Source organism: Leptinotarsa decemlineata, unplaced genomic scaffold (assembly GCF_025532065.1).
Source record: "Leptinotarsa decemlineata unplaced genomic scaffold, Ldec_3_MD MMD2_P_RNA_scaffold_11, whole genome shotgun sequence".
Lineage (NCBI taxonomy): Eukaryota > Metazoa > Arthropoda > Insecta > Coleoptera > Chrysomelidae > Leptinotarsa > Leptinotarsa decemlineata.
The window spans coordinates 7,917,771-7,939,878 of record NW_027412525.1 but is presented as its reverse complement, the minus strand read 5'-3'; the positions used below and the strand labels follow the sequence as shown (position 1 = coordinate 7,939,878).

Here is a 22,108-nt window from a genome sequence, read left to right as displayed (position 1 = left end):
CGGAAATGGCTCCGGTTCTGAATTTTTAAATGGAACACCCTGTATATTGTAACATTTTTGGATTTCTTAGACAATTCTGGATCAGAAACTGACATTTCCGGAAGTTTTTCAGCCTACTTGATTTTTTCAGAGTCACTTTTAATATTGCATCTAGGTGGCCATGATCGGACGTAAACTAATCTATGGAAAATTGCAATAGCGGAGTTTTAGTGACTAGTGTGTTGAATATGAATGAGACAAGTTTACAAAATAACATTTTCGTGTCTAACTATTATTTTTCAAATGGCGACCATTTTTTGACAAGCACTTTCCGAAAAAAGGATTTTTTGACAAATCTAACGATACTAATTTATTTGCGATTGGATTACAAATAAGAACATAAATTAAATATTACTGAGGAAAATACTCGATACAAATTCATTTACTTTTGTCAAGGGTGCCATGGATAGGAATGATGCATAATATTTTGCGGTTATTTCCATCAAGTCCACTTTGGAGAACAAAACGCTCACCTAGGTTATGACAGTGACATAAGCTTTATGAGCAGAAAGTAGAAGTTTCTCTTGATTTTCGTTAATTTTAGTTTAATTTTTCGTCGAAATAATGTATACTCAAAGTGAAAAAGTGGATATGTTGTTATTGTTTGGAGAATGCCACAGAAATTCAAGGAAAGCTGCTGAGTTGTATGCTCAGAGATATCCCAATCGGCAACACCCATCTCATCAGTATTTTCCCTATGTTGAGAGTCGTTTTAGGCAAGAGGGAAATCGAGACGCAGAACAGAGGTTTGTCATAAATGAGGAGACTGAGATTAACGTTCTAGCTATGGTAGAAGTTGACAAAACGGTTTCTTTAAGAGAAATTAGTAGAGAAATGCAGATAAGTCACGAATCAGCAAGAAAAATACTGAAAAAGCACGGATATCGAGCATTTAAATATCAGTTACATCAACATTTGTATGCTGACGACGGCAATAGAAGAGTAGTATTTTGTGATTGGTTGCTTCAAAATCATAGAGTTAACCCAAATTTTATCAACTTCATTCTATTTTCCGACGAATCACGGTTTACAAATAATGGCATGTTTAATAAGCAGAATTGTCGGTACTGGGCCCAACAAAATCAACATGCAATGAGAGAGGGCAATTTTCAAGAAAGGTTTGGCGTCAATGTCTGGGCTGGTATCGTTGGAAACAGAATAATTGGTCCAATATTGTTTCAAGGTCAGTTAACAGGGGTTAGATACTTGGGTTTTCTTCAAAATGAAATCGAGGATCATCTTAATGATATGCCTTTAGAAGTTTTACGGCAAATTTACTTCCAGCAAGATGGAGCACCACCCCATAATAGCAGAGACGTACTTGATTTTTTAATAGAGCATTTTAATAATAGAGTTATTGCAACCAACGGTCCAGTACGGTGGCCTGCCCGCTCACCGGATCTGACTGTGTTAGATTTCTTCATTTGGGGATATGTAATAGAAAGGGTCTACTATGCAACAGCCCCAGCCACTCTCGAAATCTTAGAAGAAAGGATTCAACAGGCATTTAGAAGTATATCGCCTCAAAGGTTACAAAACGTGTTGAGAGAAACAATTGAACGAGCTGAAATGTGTCTTGAACAAGGAGGGATGCACTTTGAAAATTTACTATAGTGGAATTTTCAAGAACTTAGGATATTGCAAAAAATCTAAGTGCATCGCTGAAATTATTAGTTAAATTTGTTAAATTTGTTGATACAATCGCAAATAAATTAGTAACGTTAGATTCTTCAAAAAATCCTTTTTTCGGAAATTGCTTGTCAAAAAATGGTCGCCATTTGAAAAATAATAGTTAGACACGAAAATGTTATTTTGTAAACTTGTCTCATTCATATTCAACACACTAGTCACTAAAACTCCGCTATTGCAATTTTCTGATATCACCTGAGGTCCATAGATTAGTTTACGTCCGATCATGGCCACCTAGATGCAATTTTAAAAGTGACTCTGAAAAAATCAAGTAGGCTGAAAAACTTCCGGAAATGTCAGTTTCTGATCCAGAATTGTCTCAGAAATCCAAAAATGTTACAATATACAGGGTGTTCCATTTAAAAATTCAGAACCGGAGCCATTTCCGCTGAAACCGGAAGTGACCGGAAAGTGAAAAATATGTGAAAACATTCCTCTCCACATACCATTCAACTATACCAAATCTCATTTCAATTCTTCTAATAGTCTAGAAATTATGACTTGTCTAATAGATTCGTTGACACCCGGTATGTCTACTCTTTGGGTAGACTGCCATGACTATCCTTGTCATAAAATCCGATGGAATTATTGGAAGGTTAAAAAATGGGCCAATTTCTTGATATAATTTATGTGATATTACATAAGAATTAGATTCGACTTCTTTTATTTTAGATCGATTTGGACACAATAGATGTTAGCAATTTGAATCGACAATTTCTGTTTAGGAAAGAACATGTTGGGAAACCGAAGGCAGCGGTTGCACGTGAAAGTATATTGAGTTACAATCCTAATATCAAAATAAAAGCTTACCATGACAGTATTACAAGGTCAGATTACTGATTATTTTTTATATATTGATTGTCAAATACTCTTTTTTCAGTCAAGACTATGGTGTAAATTTTTTCAAGCGGTTCATCCTGGTATTAAATGCATTAGATAACAGAGGTGCACGCAACCACGTAAATCGAATGTGCTTGGCTGCTGATGTTCCTTTGATTGAATCTGGTACTTCTGGGTACTCCGGACAAGTGGAACTTATAAAGAAAGGTGTTACTCAATGCTATGAGTGTCAACCAAAGGCTCCCCAAAAGACGTTTCCTGGTTGCACCATAAGGAATACGCCATCTGAGCCTGTACATTGTATTGTGTGGGCGAAACATTTATTCAAGTAGGTCTATTTTATGTTGATCATTAAAATTTTTGTTTTCCCTGATTCCTTCTCCATAATGGGGGGCCTGTACTAACACCCTGTTACAGTGCAAATGACTGCTCCAGAAAGATGCATATAGATAAATTTTCAATGCAAAGTCTCCTTTTTATTCTGGTGAATCATTATTTGTATCCCTCAAAATACATATTGTAATTGTAACTTTTATTATTGAAATGGTTTACATCATCAGGTGTATCAGTATTTGTTGCACCTGACACAACTGTGGTATACTTACTCAGAATAATAAAAAAAACAAAATCTGGGCTGTGCAGCTCTGGTCGAATTAAACCTGGAGTACCTACCAAACATTTTTTCTTTAAGTCTTTGAGATATAACTTCCATTAATTAATAGATCTCTTGTAAATAGTAACAACCAGACCATTTCAGTAAGAGTAATCTGAATAGCAACCCAAATGATAACAGGGTGACTCATAAGAAAGGATGAATAATGGGCCCCTCCCTCTGCAGTGTGCTCAACAACCCGCGAAGAAACTCATCCACTCTTTCAGGAAAACGTGGGCCATCTGTCTGAAGAAGAACTATGAGAAGCCACCCGTTTCCTAGAGGAAAAAAATGACTTGTTTGTGGGGTTCAAAATGATTGGTCGAACGGATTTTAGTTCAACATCGGATTGATACTGGCAATGCCAAGCCCATATGCCAACCACAGGAGGCTTAATGATGTCACCAGAAAGGACAGTTGCCCTCTCTCCAGAATAGATGACACCCTGAACATCTTGGCTGAATCCAGATGATTCTCGAAATTATATCTTATTCTAGATACTGGTAGGTGACCGTTCACCTCGAGGATAAAGAGAATAATACTGCCTTTTCCACCGGCAATGGATTATATTAGTTCAAGTTTATGCGTCACAGAAACGCAGGTAGCATCTCAAGACATCTGACATCTGGATGGAAATTTTGTCAACGCCAGGGAGACAAGGATATCCAGTTACCAGGTGAACTTTTCACCAAACGTGACAAGGTAGGCAGAGACTCCTTTATGGACAGATTTGATAAGCTCTCCAACATTCCGCTTCTTCGGGTTCCCGCAGACCCGAGGGTAGCAATCTGCAAAAGTCGCTTTTCCAGAGATTGGGATAGAAGGTGTGAGGAATCACCTGACCATGGTACAGCATGGTCGTTAACAGCTTCCGAGGGTGACAATTGCCAGCGAGAAGTGCAGGAGTTCTGTAAGCACTGTGACCTGTGCTCTTCGAGAAATGGCTCGAAGTTAAGGCGAATAGGAAGGTTGAAGCAGTATGTGCCCTTTCGAGAGAATCACAGTTGGCATTCTGGGACCACTTCCTATGACCACATCGGGTAACAAGTATCTTATGGTTGTGATGGATTATTTCTATAAATGGCCTGAAGTTGTAGCTTTGTCCAATCATTAGGCTCAAACGGTGGAAGTTCTATTGCAGAACGTAATTGTCAGGCACGGAGTACCCCAGGAGTTACACTCGGATCAGGGTTGCAACTCTGTTTCGGATTGATAGAATAAAATAATGAATTTGTTGTTAACTAGTCGAGAACTGAAGCTTCAGATAGACGTAATGTATGTGAATGACCTGAAGAAGAGACTGGGAAATTGTTCACAAATTTGCCAGATCCAAGTTTCCCAGATCCAAATTTTCAGCGACGAGATGCAGATGAGATTTGACAAAAACTCAATTCCGGTGAGTTTTGAGCAGGACAATGTAGTACGGCTTTACTAACCCCAACTTAGGAAAGGTTTGTGTCCCAAATTGAAGTCACCATGGCAAGGACCTTGCTTGGTAATCAAGAAGATAAACAAACTGATGAACATAATACATTTGTCACCCAAAAGAAACTCTAAAGTTGTTCACATAGAGTGACTAAGTTCTTACATGGGTCGTGAAGTTGGTCTGGGTGAACAACCTCTGAAAAAAATAACGCTGGCAGCCGTTGGTCTTCGTCAATCGACTGTGACGTGGCCAAGGTCGCGCTCAATTCTACTTGTGATTCTCGATCGTTCTAGGTGTCGCGTCGCTTTGAAAATATTCCTATCAGCTTCAAAGACTTCTATTGGGATATATAAGCACTACCAACAGGCAGATGAGGCAGATTTCATAATTTTGATGAATACCAGACTTCAATGTCATATCTTGCCCAGAAAATACCTGTATTGGCCTATTACAGAAAAAGAAATAAGTACACCTCTAGAAATTCATCTTTGTTGTTGTAAAGTTTATCTAGTTTTTTCATTTCATTGTTAAACTGATTCGGATTTTCAATGTATGGACGTTAATATAAAAATAGCTCAAGAGTAAAGAAAGTTGTTAACAGTTAAAAGTTATGCCTAAATACCAAAACATGACCTCCTAAGATACTTTTTAGAGTTTCAATTTTTTTGCGTCAATTTTTACCAGTTTGTAATTTTTTTATAACCACCTTAAACACTTTCATAAGTTATTCATAACAAAATCAGTTGAGCATAACTTTTTTCAAATTTAGCTGTATTTTTGCAAATAACTTAGATTTTATTTTTTTTTCAGGGAATCACAAACTTCATGTTTGATGCAACTATATCTTACACAACTTTAAAATTTCACAAACCATTAATAATGGTAATACATATATTCAAAAACTCTAGTTTGAAGTGAACATTTTGTATTTAAAATGTTTATGAAAAAGCTATACAAATTAATTGACAAACATGAAATCCTTTTAAAATAATTGTGCATAACAGAAACAAAACAAATGAGGGTTGAAAGTAAACATTATTATTATTATGTGTAAATACATGTACATGTAATAAATAAATATTAATAAATAAACGAAAAGGAACAATACAATGTTTGAAAGTGGTGCCGATTTTTATCGGCTTATTTTTATTGTAACTCGACCAATATCAAATGTGTGACGAAAGAATTATTGACATGTCTCTGTGTGTCCACCTTCTCGTTCAATGCATCCAATTGTCCGATCACAAAATTGACAAAGAGTGGATTGCAACACACTTGCTGAAATATTTCTGCAATGAAATCGTATAGAATTTTCAAGCTGCTTTTGAATTGTCGACCCTTGTAAACCTTCTGCTTTAAATATCCCCATAAAAAATCTAATGGCGTAAGATATGGGAACGAGGGTGCCACCATTTATCATTAAATTTCCCATTCAACCATTCTGAAATAATTATAGTAGAATGAGCAGGACATCAATCATATATAAACCATAATTTATGTCGTTCTTGAAAGCAATACCACCAGTTAGATTGTGGCGAAAAAAACTCGCCTTATTAATTTGTCATTAACAGTACCGCACCATACATTTGTTTTTTGATAATATTGGCTTTTATTGTCAACGAAAAAATTTGGATTTTCGTCCGACCTCCACCTACAATTTTTGGGAAGAGGCAACGCCATTTATTGTGAACGTGAGTTCGTGTCCAAAAAGAATGTGTATAAATCATGTTGATCGTCTATTTGTTCTTGAATCCACATGCAGAAGTAATATCATAAGTCATAGTCTCATTCTCAAAACGTGCTTGTAGGCATGGACTTATAGGCATGATATTAATTTTTTAAGAATCTTCTTTACAGAGCTTTGTTTTACACCCGTATAACTAAAAAGTTCTTGTGTGGATCTTCTAGGGTTTTCAACAATTGCCTGAAGTACTTCTAATTGATTTTCTCAGTATGTACATACAGTTTTGGTATGTTCATTTTTATATTTATAGTCTCTAAACACCCAGTTTGTTTGAAATTACTCAAATTTCTGCTTACAGTGGAATAGTGCACTTGTTTGTCTGGATGACGTTCATTGAATATATCTGCTGATCCACGCACTGGTTTATCGTTATCTTCACATATCAAAACTAATTCTGCCTTCTTGGCTAACGTTAACTTTCTTGGAGGAGGAATTTGAAATCAAATAAACTCAATAAACGAACAATAATTATTCCAGAATGAGAAGTTAGATCACCAAACTGTCATGTTTTCTTTCAACCCTCATTTGTTTTATGGAGTGGATACCTGCAATAGTTTTAATAGGATTTCACGTTTATCGAATAATTTGTATAGCTTTTTCATAAACATTTCAAATACAAAATGTTCACATTAAATGAAAGTTTTTGAGTATGCAAATTATTGTTACCTTTCCTTGTTACAAATATGGTTTGCGAAATTTCAAACTTAAGCTGAATATCGTTACTATAAACATGAAGTTTGTGATTCTCTAAAAAATTAAAAATCAGAGTTGATTTGTAAACAACGTTTCTCTATAACATTTACTTGTGATGCACTGTTTGGAACCTTTGGTGTAGTAATGAATATTACTGGACTTTTTTTTTCCAACACCAAACCGTTATTTTAACACCTCGACACGTGTTTCGATCACCATCGATCTTCTTCTTGATGATTACTTGGTGACCGAAACACGTGTCAAGGTGTTAAAATAACATTTTGGTGTTGTAAAAAAACTCCAGTAATATTCTATAATATTTTGCTGAATTTACTGAAATAAGGGTACTTTACTCCTGTAAAATCTTTATATTTTTTGACCTACCCCTGGTTGACTCGCAAACATTTTAAGTATACCTAATATAATAATTATCAAATATGCACCAACTTATGGTAATATTTGTATTTTGGTTGTGCAGTCAACTGAATATATATATAGGTCATCCTGTTGTCTGTCTCTTTATACGGTCAGAGCGTCTTAACTCAGGTATTTCAGGTACTTTAGGTAAATTTGCCTGTATTTGTTCTGCATCAGGTACTCTTCTTCGTGTTAGATCTTCTCTAGGAATGTGTATGGTTTTGTTTAATATATTGTTGTGTTTTGATTTGTACTTGTTCCTCGATAAGTGATTTATGACTGTTAAATTTATGGATGTTCAAGTTTTCCCAAATGTCCATGTGGTTTCCCTTGTTGATTTGTTTTATTAGTTTTATGTTCTCTGGTGGTGAGAAATTATGTTTGTTTTGTATGGCGTGTGTTGCAAGGTTTGATTTATACCGGGTGTCCCACATTTTATGTGACAGGCAATATCTGGTTTGTTGAAGGAGATACACAAAAATGTTTCATACAAAAGTTTTAGGAGTTCATGAAAGCTATATTTTGATATAATTTTTAAATATACAGGGTGTTTGGTGTAGGTGCTACAGACCATAATTCCATTTTTTAAAATAGAACGCCCTGTATATCATTACATATTCAGATGCTACGTTAAATTCTGATATCATTTCAGGTTTGGTTTTTGAAATTCGGTTACGGCGTTGTTGAGTTATTGCACTTTTCCTTAAATATAAAGTTTCAAAAAAACTTATTTACTCGTACACGAATCCAGTCTATATCTTTTATTAAAGTGAACTAGACTACTACTGAATACAAACCATTATTCTCACCTCTACGATACGATATCGATATCAGTTGAATATAATATTGAAATTCTTGAGAATGTGACTAACTTGAGGGTGAATTGCTTTATATTGCACAATTTCATCAAGTAGCTTATGCTTGTTGATGCCATAGTAACAAATGTTGTTGAATTGTATCTACTTGTCAGTTCGATTCAGTGATTCTTTGCAAAACAGTTACTGTGTTCTTTGTGCGAAAACTCCAGTATGCCTTTCGCGTTTAGTCCAAGTGATTGCATTGATATGTTATTAATTTTTGGGGAATGTCAGAAAAACTGCCGTCAAGCACAACGTCTATACCAAGAACGTTTTCCAGACAGACCCATTCCGTCACGAATGACTTTTTCGAGAGTTGTAGAAAAATTGCGAACTGGGTCATTTCCTTCTACTATAAAGCATCGTCATCATACGAGATCTGTTAGAACTGAAGATTTAGAGATCAATGTTTTGGCTTATATTATTATTCATCCACATGTTTCTATCCGTACTCTTGCAGAAGAAGTCGGTGTGAGTAAATCTAATGTACAGAGAATTCTGAAAGAAAATAAATACCACCCATTCAAAATTCAGTTGGTACAAGGTTTGAAACCCACGGACTTCGAACGACGACTTGAATTCATTGCTTGTATTCAGGTAATATTACATGAAAGTCCTAACATATTCAGTCAAATTTTGTGGAGCGATGAATCGCAATTCCACAATAATGGAGTTGTGAATCGACATAACAGTCACTATTGGTCTCAAGAAAATCCCCACTGGGTCCGCGAAAGTAATTTTCAAACTACTTGGGGTATTAATGTATGGTGTGGATTGTTCAATGGCCGCATCATAGGACCTTACTTTTTCAATGAAAATCTCGATGGATTGCGATATTTACATTTTCTAGAAAATGATTTGATCCAGTTGATGGAAGATATTCTCATAGCAGAACGACAAGGAATTTGGTGGCAACAAGATGGTGCTCCTCCTCACAATTCACAGGTTGTTACTGAATATCTGGATAGAACGTACCCAAATAGATGGATTGGTAATAAGGGTCCAATTCGGTGGCCGGCTCGTTCCCCAGATTTATCATCGCTTGATTTTTTCCTATGGGGTTATTTAAAAGATATTGTTTTCACTACTCCCCCTTTGAATGTGGATGATCTGAAAATGAAAATTCGACTAGCGTGCAGTGATATTACGCCTGATATTATAAGAGCGACTTGTACGAGAGAAGTGATTCGACGTTTCGAAGCCTGTATAATATCTAATGGGCATCACTTTGAACAATTTTTATGACTTATTTCTAGGTACCTACCATTCTTATGAAATGATTTATCAAGTTATATTATTTACATTGTTATTAATTAAAGATTTGTTTTCGAATACACCTCTTTCAATTTCGCAATTGTTTCATATTCAAAATGATTCCTGACTGAATTCCACAACTCAAAATTGAAACCATTACTTCGAACACCCAAAATTTTGACTAATTTTCATGAGATCTGATGCAGAGAGAATAATTGTATGAGATATTTTTAAAAATAATAGTCGTTCTCAAGACTTTACATTTTAAGCAATAACTCAACAACGCCGTAACCGAATTTCAAAAACCAAACATGAAATGATATCAGAATTTAACGTAGCATCTGAATATGTAATGATATACAGGGCGTTCTATTTTAAAAAATGGAATTTTGGTCTGTAGCACCTACACCAAACACCCTGTATATTTAAAAATTATATCAAAATATAGCTCTCATGAACTCCTAAAACTTTTGTATGAAATATTTTTGTGTATCTCCTTCAACAAACCAGATATTGCCTGTCACATAAAATGTGGGACACCCGGTATACTGTTGGATTTATGTATGCCTTTTTGTGCTCATTGTACCTTTGGATCAGTTTTTTCTTGGTTTGGCCGATATAGAATTTGTTGCAGTCCGAGCATTGTATACTGTATATCCCGTTTTGGTCTTTGTCTTCTTCTTTTCCATAGTTGTTTATTTTTTGTGTTATCTTCGTGTTCGGCTTGTATGTGATGTCCATCATTGTGTTGTTTTGTCTTTTGGGGTAGCTTGATCCTTGTTCTGTATTTTTCGTTTGATTCTGTTTTCTAGTTTATCTATTGTCTTTTGGGTGTATCCGTTTTCGTTCGCTATTTGGTATATGATTTTCCGTTCTTTGTTTCGGGCTTCATTGCTGAGTGGTATCCTTAACATTCTATATATGAATGCGTTATAGGCAGCCATTTTGTGTGATGGTGGATGGTTTGAACTTGCGGGTATGGTGGAGCTTGTTTGTGTAGGTTTCCTGTATATTGCCATTTGAAATTGTGTTTTGTTGTGGTTATATCCTATAGTTATGTCCAGGTAGTTAAGTTTTGAGTGTGTTCTTCCTCAATGCTGAAACATAGTTTTTGGTTTATTTCGTTAATTTCTTTTGTTATTTGTTCTATTCTTATTCCATTGTTTTGTGATATGTACAGTCCATCGTCAACGTATCTGAACCATTCTCCTTTTTCATCATGTGTTCTTATTATTGTTAAGATTTTCTCATCTATGGTTTGCAGGTATATTTCGGATATAATGCTAGATAGTGGGGATCCCATCGCTAGTCCATCTGTTTGTTTATAAATTTTCCCTTCAGATTCGAAATAATTTTGATTAAGTATTGTATTTAGACTGTGTTCCATTTGGTTAATGTAGGTTTTGTCTATGTTTTGTTGTTTTAGGTTCTCAGATATGATGTTTATACTTTCGTTGACTGGTATGTTGGAGTACATGTTTTTTATGTCGAACGAGTACAGTTTAGTGTTCGGACTGACATTTGTCGTAGAGATTCTGTCTGTGAGTTCCATTGAATTTTTGATGCTGTGGTCGTTGTTCCTGTTGATTTTGTTTTTCAGTTCGTCGGCTATGATTTTAGAAATTTTGTATGAAGGTGCTCTGGTGAAATTGATAACCGGTCTTATAGGTTTATTTTCCTTATGTATCTTTATCTGTGCGTTGAGTTTTGGTGCTTTTGGGTTGTTGACTGTGTATCTGTTCAATGCTTTGTTGTTAAAGATCTGTTTGTTGGATTTTATTGGGCTATTAATTTGTCATTCATATTTTGTGGTTGGATCGTGATTCATCGTGCTAAAATCGTTTTCCGTTTTATATTTGTTCACTTTCATACTTAATTCCTATTTTTCAAAAATAACTGGCGTCACTTTTGTCGGCTTTAACTGCTGTGAGGTTGTTGGAGATCAAGTTCTTTTTTATAGATTTGATGGCTTTTGTGATTGCTGGTTTCTCCGGAGTTTTTTTCTGGTTTTTTGATTATTTGTTTCAGCGTGTTGATTGCTTCTGATCTGATTTCGTCTACTTTTGATGCTTCTACTTGGTTCAAAGCCATCTCTGTGTCTACAATTAGGTTCTCAATGGTTTGTGGTGTGATTTTCAAACCACTGAACATCAACATCACATACAAGCCGAACACGAAGATAACACAAAAAATAAACAACTATGGAAAAGAAGAAGACAAAGACCAAAACGGGATATACAGTATACAATGCTCGGACTGCAACAAATTCTATATCGGCCAAACCAAGAAAAAACTGATCCAAAGGTACAATGAGCACAAAAAGGCATACATAAATCCAACAGTATATAAATCAAACCTTGTAACACACGCCATACAAAACAAACATAATTTCCCACCACAAGAGAACATAAAACTAATAAAACAAATCAATAAGGGAAACCGCATGGACATTTGGGAAAACTTGAACATCCATAAATTCAACAGTCATAAATCACTTATCAAGGATCAAGTACAAATCAAAACACAACAAGATCTCACATTCAATATATTAAACAAAACCATACACATTCCTAGAGAAGATCTAACACGAAGAAGAGTACCTGATGCAGAACAAATACAGGCAAATTTACCTAAAGTACCTGAAATACCTGAGTTAAGACGCTCTGACCATATAAAGAGACAGACAACAGTATGACCAGTTCATTTTTAGGAGTGCCAGATGATGACAGTACTACCAACTGTGGAAAGCGCTCGCAGATAAATAGAAGATATAAAGCTTCAAATCCTTTTTGTAGAATTTAATATTGAAATACTCAAAATAAAGGAAAATTAGTTGCATCAATCAAAAAAAATATATATATATATATATATATATATATATATATATATATATATATATATATACACATCGGAAAAGTCTAGGGATATTTTTATAACATACTGAATATCATAAAAATAAATGCATGAGATCGTTTAATTTCGATTAAATTGGTACACCCTGTAGATTTCTATGGGTTGAACAAAGCCTGCAAAAACGGTAACTAATCTTTTATCAAGTTTATTACAAACTGTAGGTTTTCGGCTAAAATGAATAATCTGAAAGTGTCGAGTTTGTACATTCTATGCAGTTCTTGCTCAGCAATTAAACTGGAAATATTGTGCTTTAACATGGAACGCCATCACTTACCATTGGCTGAGATGAATAGAGCTGTAGGGCTTCTTCAAGGTGGCATGCGACAAAATGATGTAGCTCTTCGTTTCGGGGTCTCCCAAAGTGTTATCAGTCGATTGTGGCGGCGTTTCCGTGAAACTGGTAGTCCAGCCGAACAACATCCAGGGCGAGGACGCGCTACAACTGCAGTTCAAGACCGATTTTTGGTCTTAACCGCAAGAAGACAACCGACAATCACAGCACCTGAGTTGGTTAACGTGTTGCAGCAGACGCACCAGGTAACCATTGGTCGTGATACTGTGAGAAATCGACTGCATGAAGCAGATCTCTACAACAGAAGGCCACTTAGATGTCCACCTTTGTCGAGAGGTAATCGCGGTAGAAGATTAGAGTGGTGTCAAGAACAATCAAGACTGGGATGCAAATGATTGAGCCACAGTTTTGTTTACAGACGAATCCAGATTTGGATTTCATCCAGATTCTCGTCGAGTAAGACTGTGGAGACGACCTTGTAATAATTAACGTTTGAGATACGTCCAGGAAGTCCACACATACAGAGGTGGTACAGTAATGCTATTGGGCGGAATCATGATCGGCGGCAGAACCGATCTCGTTTTTCCAAATCGTTCCCTCACAGCTCGATAGTACCTCGACACCATTCTTCTACCTACCGTCCGTCCGTTTGCTGGTGCTGTTGGTGAAAACTTCCACCTAATGCATGATAATGCTCGTCCACATGTCGCGCGTCTAGTGACTGACTGGCTCACCAACGAAGGAGTTGATGTATTGCTATGGCCAGTACAATCACCGGACCTGAATCCCATCGAGCATGTGTGGGACATGCTTCAACGAAGAATTACTCCGCATATGGGGAACATTCACACAACGTTTCAATTGAGAGAGCTTTTAATCGCTGAATGGGCAAATGTACCTCAACAAGACATTGACAATCTCATTTTGTCGATGCACGATAGATGTAGGGCCGTAATAAACCAGCGTGGAGGCCATACTTTGTACTGATTCCAACTTTTTTTGTATTATGATTTTTTTTCGGGGTGCCAAAGAAGAGCCATATTTTTTTTTTAGTTTTGCTTATATGCGCACACAGTATCACAGTATCACGACCAATGATTACCTGGTGCGTCTGCTGCAACACGTTAACCAACTCAAGTGCTGTGATTGTCGGTTGTCTTCTTGCGGTTAAGACCAAAAATCGGTCTTGAACTGCAGTTGTAGCGCGTCCTCGCCCTGGATGTTGTTCGGCTGGACTACCAGTTTCACGGAAACGCCGCCACAATCGACTGATAACACTTTGGGAGACCCCGAAACGAAGAGCTACATCATTTTGTCGCATGCCACCTTGAAGAAGCCCTACAGCTCTATTCATCTCAGCCAATGGTAAGTGATGGCGTTCCATGTTAAAGCACAATATTTCCAGTTTAATTGCTGAGCAAGAACTGCATAGAATGTACAAACTCGACACTTTCAGATTATTCATTTTAGCCGAAAACCTACAGTTTGTCATAAACTTGATAAAAGATTAGTTACCGTTTTTGCAGGCTTTGTTCAACCCATAGAAATCTACAGGGTGTACCAATTTAATCGAAATTAAACGATCTCATGCATTTATTTTTATGATATTCAGTATGTTATAAAAATATCCCTAGACTTTTCCGATGTGTATATATATATATATATATATATATATATATATATATATATATATATATATACATACATATATATATACAAATATGAAAGTTATTGAGTGTCTTGATATAGAAACAGAAGTTAATATCGGACATAGCACTCATGAAAGTGGCAAACCATAGACACGTGTTTCGGGCTTTTGGCCCATCATCAGTATGGTGCAGCCAAGTGTAAGGATGGGCAACACTTGGTTACCAAAAGATAGAAATACAAATGCACGGAGCCACCAACAGGAGCCAACCGCACATTTGTGGTTTCAGTTGATAGATCTCGTGTTCAATATATATATATATATATATATATATATATATATATATATATATATATATATATATATATATATATATATATATTGCATTTGCATCCGCAAATGTATATTATTTGTACATAACAACTATTTTGCATTCGCGATGTTGCCAAAGAATCAAATCGTATTATACCAATTTAAATTTAGATTTCACCACTCTCATTCATGTTGTCTTTCCCGACATATATTAGGACGAAAATGACCAAGTTTTATGAAAATGTTGTGAAAAAGTTATGAACAGAGATGAAGAATAATTTTTAAAAAGCAATCCAACTTCCAAATTCAGCACAAAATTTTATTTGATTGAGTGAGCGAAATTCTTAATAGTCATGTCAATAGTTAAGTCATTTGGATCAATAAAGGAAGTGGTCCAAAATATTCAGTTGAGATAGTTACAGAGAAATAGTTATCAAAAATGGGAAGAGAAATGAAATCAAATGAACAATTAGAAGGAAATTGAAAAAATATTAGAACACTTGAATACGTATGCTTAAAATATTTTTTTCCGTTGACAAGCTGTCGCACTCCTACCAACGAAAACTCTCAGACATCGAAACTTGTGCTAAGGACTGAAAAGGTCTTACCTTTTAACGTGTGATTCCTAACACTGGTTGGACGATAGCAAGTGAAAATCGATCGTTCAGCATGCGCTGCGGCTTGAACCATCGGTCGATTGAGAGAGTGAACAAAGTACCCATGTCGAACCGCCCGGCAACCGACCTTATTTCTAAAGAAAACAAATTATTGCGGTCTGAAATGATTCTCATAAACTTCTGCATCTTGACCTGATTTCCTCTCTTATTAAAAGATTTTTTGAATATTATTTCTCATTTAAAATATTCAAACGACAATATACAAACTAAGAAAAAAAGTAATTTAAATCGTGGAATATCAATTACAGAACAGCTTCCTCTGAATCTATTTAAAAAAATCTGAATAGACGAGAATACCGGCAAAGTCTTTAATTTTCAAGAACTTAACTATTACTAATTTAATATTTATTTTCTACATTTAAAATAATAGGGTATCTAATCCTAGTTTATTCATTGAATTATCTAACTTCATTGTAACAAATAAATTTCAATAAAATTTAAAATTTCATCTTATAAATTTATTTTCAAAAAAATTTTTATACCAATTAATTAGTACTAATTAAATCATATTATTTGTATAACCGCAACTGCTGGCATACATTATGTTGATATTATTTTTATTATATAAATAAAAATTTCTTCAATATTCAATATTATTTATTGCAAATTATTTTTATTTAAATAATTCATTCACTTAAACTTACATTTGAATTTTAAAAAAAAACTTCATTTATAGGCTTGAATCAAATCTATTATAGTCTATTTCAAAAGAGGGTAGAGTAATAAAATCTCATTAAGTATTCAAAAGCGCTACAGGGTGATCCGTCAATAAATTCTGTCACTTCCCTAGTCCGCATTGCAAAATTATGTCGTTTCATAAAGAGCAGGTAGGTATCACCCTGTTTTAAGGGATTTGTCCATTGTTATCGACGGATAAATACTGAGCCAGAGGCGCGCTAGTGGGATAATTGCCAAAAGAATATGCATTCATAAAAATTATATTAAAGGAAATAAAAATTTAATACAGCAGAACAGTGTTATTAAAAAAATATAAAATGTAACAATAAAATATATACGAACCGAAATCGGGAAATACTCACAAACACACACGAACGAACTTTACATATTGAAAAACTTGTGGGGACTTTAAATCAATTTATTCACAAAAACGACAAGAACTTTACTGGATACGTTATTACAATTTGACACTTGAACAATACTAAAACTGTGAACTTCCCTTAACGTTTAACAACACTCTATTTATACCCTAATTGAATGTTCTAGAGATTACTAGGTACAATTTTCGAGAACCTTCCGAGAAAATAATTATTCAGACTACCCTTAATTCTAAACCCTAACCTAAGCAAAAGTGTCACTGTCACTGATACACTGGTCTCTGTCCAGATTGCTTATCCCGCTACAGTATATTTACAATTCAATTAAATTATTCTACATCAGTATAGTCTTCATCCGAAGAACTGTCATTATCCCCTGGTGTTATAATTATAGGGTCAACCACCTGATCGACCAAGTTGTCCAGTTCCCACATTTTATCTTCCTCTTTTAAAACATGCTGGATTGCTTTTTGCCAGTTTTCTGATGTGATTTCCATAATGGCTTGATCAAACAATACCTTGACATCTTTCATTTTAAATGTGGTATTGTGCCTTGCAACATATCCTTTAACTTGTGCCCATATAAGTTCTATAGGATTTAATTCGCAATGATTTTAATTCCTTTTCAAAGTAAAATTCAAATTATCCATTTGAGTATTCATTAAGTAATTTCACTAATAATTTATATTCTTATCTGTATGATAGTTCATCAAGTAGTTTCGCTGACGCTTTCAATTACCCTTTTTAAATAGAAATTTCTCCAAAATTCTATCTGTACAATAATCCTACTAGCACCGCTAACATTTTCAATTATCCCTTTTTAAATAGAAATTTCCCCAAAATTATATCTATACAATAATCTTACTAGCACCGCTAACATTTTCAATTGTCCCTTTTTAAATAGAAATGTTCCCAAAATTCTATCTATTCAACAATCCAGTTAGCTCCGCTAACGGTTTCAATCACCCTTTTTAAACAGAAATTTTCTCAAAATACTATCTATTCAACAGTCTCAAGTAGCTCCGTTAACATTTTCAATTATCCTTATTTTAAAGAGAAATTTTCCCAAAATGCTGTCTATTCAACAATCTCAAGTAGCTTCGCTAACACTTCCAATTCTCCCTTTTTTAAATACAAATTTCCCCAAAATTTTATCTATTCAACAGTCTTAAATAGCTCTGCTAACATTTTCAATTATCCTTATTTTAAATAGAAATTTCCCCAAAATTATATCTATTCAACAGTCAAGTAGTTTTGCTAACATGTTAAATTATCCTTATTTCAAATAAAAATTTCTTCAAAATTCTATCTATACAATAGTCTCAAGTAGTTCCGCTAACAATTTCAGTAATCCTTATTTTAAATAGAAATTTCCCCAAAATTTTATCTATTCAACAATCTCTACTAGCTCTGCCAACACTTTCAATTATCCCTATTTCATATAGACATTTCCCCAAATTTCTATCTATTCAACAGTCTCAAGTAGTTCTGCTAACACTTTCAATTATCCTTATTTCAAATAGAAATTTCCCCAAAATTTCATCTATTCAACAGTCTCTAGTAGTTCCGCTAACATTTTCAATCATCCTTATTTTAAATAGATGTTTTTGCAAAATTCCATCTATTCAACAGTCTCAAATAGCTCCGCTAACATTTTCAATTATCCTTATTTTAAATAGAACTTTCCTTAAAATTCTATCTATTCAATAATCCTACTAGCTCCGCTAACACTTTCAATTATCCATTTTCAAATAGAAATTTTCCCAAAATTTCATCTATTCAACAGTCTCAAGTAGCTCCACTAACATTTTCAATCATCCTAATTTCAAATAGAAGTTTCCGCAAAATTCCATCTATCCAGCAGTCTCAAGTAGCTCCCCTAACATTTTCAATTCTCCTTATTTTAAATAGAAATTATCCCAAAATTCTATCTATTCAACAGTCTCAAGTAGCACCGCTAACACTTTCGATTATCAGTATTTTAAATAGAAATTTTCCCAAAAGTCTATCTATTCAACAGTCTAAAGTAGCTCCGCTAATATTTTCAATTATCCCTATTTTAAATACAAATTTCCCCAAAATTTTATCTATTCAACAGTCTTAAATAGCTCTGCTAACATTTTCAATTATCCTTATTTTAAATAGAAATTTACCCAAAATTCTATCTATTCAACAGTCAAGTAGTTTTGCTAACATGTTAAATTATCCTTATTTCAAATAGAAATTTCTCCAAAATTCTATCTATTTAACATCTCGAATAGCTCGGCTTACACTTTCAATTATCCCTATTTCAAATGGAAATTTCCCAAAATTCTATCTATTCAACAGTCTCAGGTAGCTCCGCTAACATTTTCAATTATCCTTATTTTAAACAGAAATTTCTTCAAAATTCTATCTATTCAGGACATATTTCGGTGTATCCTTTCCGAGGTTCTTGTCTATCATATATATTTCTCACAGTCGTAGAATCTTTATTTAGAGTCGTAGGGGGCTGTAGAAAATCATTCCTCAGAGACGTAGGGGGCTGTGTGGCATGGTTAAGTTGTTAGAAACGCAAGTTTATAAAGGCACAAAATGGAAATCTCATATAACTTCGCTAATGCTTTCAATTATCCCAATTTTAAATAGAAATTTCCCAAAAAATTCCATCTATTCAACAATCAAATAGTCACTAACACTTTCATCTATCTTTTTTAATAGAATTTCCTCCCGAAATCCTATTTTATAACCATATTTTCATCTCGAGAATATTTTAAATAAAAAAATTGTAATAGATTAAAAATTTCTGATAATGTTTTTTAATTTAACATATTTTGCAAAAAACAAAAAATTTGCACAAGTTTTGAAAAAAATTCAGCCCGTTACAAAAATTCTATAAAACCTAGTAAAATTTTTGCAATTTTTTAAAGGCACCTTCCTCAAAATCGATCAAAATTGAGTCTTTTTTTGCGTACTTTTTGCTTTCAATTTTTTATTTTTATAACTTATATAATTTATTTTTGATACTTTTTTCCTGTAATTTTTTTTATTAAAAAAAATATTTTTCAACGCATTTTTTTATCACTCGTTTTCTAACAAATTTAGCACCTAAAACTTTCAAAATTGAATTTTTAATAATTTTACCAATAAATTATCATTCGCAATAATTCAATTTATATGATTTTTATTCTCTAATTATATAAAGATTTTTTGGTATATTAAGGATAAAAGAACCTTTTTTTTTTTCGAATAATTTTATGGTATTATATAAAAATTATTGTCGCAACTCAGTTCTCGCTTGGCTATTAACGAGAGGATTTTTATTTGCTGTTTCACCCATTCATTCATTCATCCCAAATAATGAAAGAACTCATTTAAAACTTAATAAAATATTTATTGTGAAAGAAACGGAAAAATACTTTAAATAAACTCACACTCAATGTTAATAAAAAAAATACATTAAAATAATCAAAAAACTTACATTACACTGCCACCCAGCAGGATTGAAGAAAAGGAGATGTGCTGCATTTCTGATGACCCAATCGATACGTAAATGAATACTGTCTGTTGACTGTTAACTGTTAACTTTGATCTATTAACTATGGTTCATGATCTTGACCTCCCTCAATATTTATAAAGAATTATACGCTGACATTGCGACTTTGATCCGGTCACTGTACTGAGGTAAAATGCACAGCATGCAATCTGTGCCAAGTTTGCATATTTGGAGATTGTTTTATATTCCATATCCTGTGATCGGATCAATTTCGATGTCTATGAACTTGAAATATCAAAAGATGGAATTCTGAATACTGAGTGTTCTTGTGTTAAAATATTGAAGTGAGGTTGGAATATCTTTCAATTCATATATTTACTCAAATGAATCTGAATCATTTCATGATTATTTTCTATATTTGACATTATATTTATTAATAATTTATTATATTTCGTTAATTATACATAATTATACATATTATATTTATATACTAATGATTATATTATTTTTAATTTTCAGTACCAACTTTAATATTGAATATAATTCCGATAACTTTGTGTAATGTAATTTTTTGCATTTTTTTGTATTTTTTTTCCTTAGGACTTTTTCTGATAAAAAAATTTTACTGGAAAATTCCTATGAAAATAAACATAAACTACCAGAAAAAATTATGCAGCAAAAGTTCATAAAAAATTACATAAGCGTTTTTTAATAAAGGCCTTGGTATGAGTTATAAGAAAAAGTATCAGAAAACATAGAGGAAAATCCCCCTCATAGAGTTTCTCTAATATAATAAATTAGCCAAAAATGCCCGATACCTGACAAAAGGATAATTTTTATAGAATCAATCATGTGTGAAATTGCCCACCACCACACTCTCGTAAATTACATTTAATGGCATTACCCATTTCTACAAATATCAAAAATTTGTGTACATTGAATACTAAAATGTATAAAGATGAGCTAATTAAGCTTCTGGATCCATACCTCATTTATAAAGGTTTTACCCCTTTTCTTTATAATTATAAATATATTTAAATTATTATTTTTTCCTTTTTAATTTTTGTGCTCTGATTGCTATTTCTTCATATTCTTGATTTGGAATATGGATTGGTTTGGAAATTAATTTTCTTCCAATTATTTCCTTATTGAAATCCCCGCAAAGATTATACCCCCCTGAATTAGCAATAAAATATTTTATCACACAAAGATTGGCATCTGTAGTTGTTTTGTTTTCAATTTTGATATTAAATACTTTAAATGAATTTATTTTCGGAAATTTCAATTTTTTCATGAATTTAATATTGAAATCAGCCCTTCTATTGAAAATTGAAATAGTAAAAATAGCATTTACTCTATTAACTTAGCAAAAATTAAGTCCTATATCTATTTTAACGTATAATCTTATTACAATTCAGATTTTTGTTTTTATTTCTGCTATAGTAAGAGGAATTTTAGGATTAAATCAAATTAGATTACGAAAAATTTTAACTTATTTCTCTATTAATCATATAGCTCGAATATTAGCAAGAATTTTATTTATAAAAATAATTTGATTTTGGTATTTCTGTAGTTACTCTCTAATTTTAATAGACATTATTTTTATATATTTGAAATTTTACAAATTTTTTATTTAAAACAATTAATTTATGCAATAAATCAGTATAAATGAAGAAAATTATTTTTTATTCTAATTTTTTTTAATTTGGGATGTTTACCCCCTTTTCTAGGATTTTTACCTAAATGACTGATCACTGATAGTTTAATTGAAAATAATTTTGTTTTAGTAACTTTCATTCTAATTACTTTTGCATTAATTCCTACGTTCTTATATATTCGAATAACTTCCTCAATGTTATTTTTTTTCAGGAATGAATCAATTTTGATTAGCCCCTCAAAATTTAATTTTTGAATTATTTTATTAAATAGGTTTACTTTAGTTGGGTGATTTGAGGTAGTACAAACTTTCAACCTTCAAAGTTGACAATAGATTTTTATCTAAGCCTTAAAAATTGATTTCACCTTCAAATTTGCAATTTAAAATCATTTTTGACTATAAGACTGGCATACATTTTTATTTCGTAAATAAATTTACAATTTATTGCTTATTCTCAGCCATTCCACC

The 22,108-nt window shown here is 33.3% G+C and overlaps 1 protein-coding gene and 1 pseudogene across 2 annotated transcripts in view; both read left to right on the top strand.

Annotated features, from left to right (window-relative positions):
• Nucleotides 1-22,108, top strand: part of Uba2 (Ubiquitin-like activating enzyme 2) — a 142,515-nt gene that overhangs the window by 4,183 nt on the left and 116,224 nt on the right. For both annotated transcript variants that reach the window (XM_074170792.1, XM_074170787.1), the window contains exons 2-3: nt 2,401-2,555; nt 2,609-2,896. In XM_074170792.1, the coding sequence (XP_074026893.1) occupies nt 2,401-2,555; nt 2,609-2,896 (443 nt within the window). The remainder of the gene's footprint in view (nt 1-2,400; nt 2,556-2,608; nt 2,897-22,108) is intronic.
• Nucleotides 4,446-21,858, top strand: LOC141487554 (NADH-ubiquinone oxidoreductase chain 2-like; annotated as a pseudogene).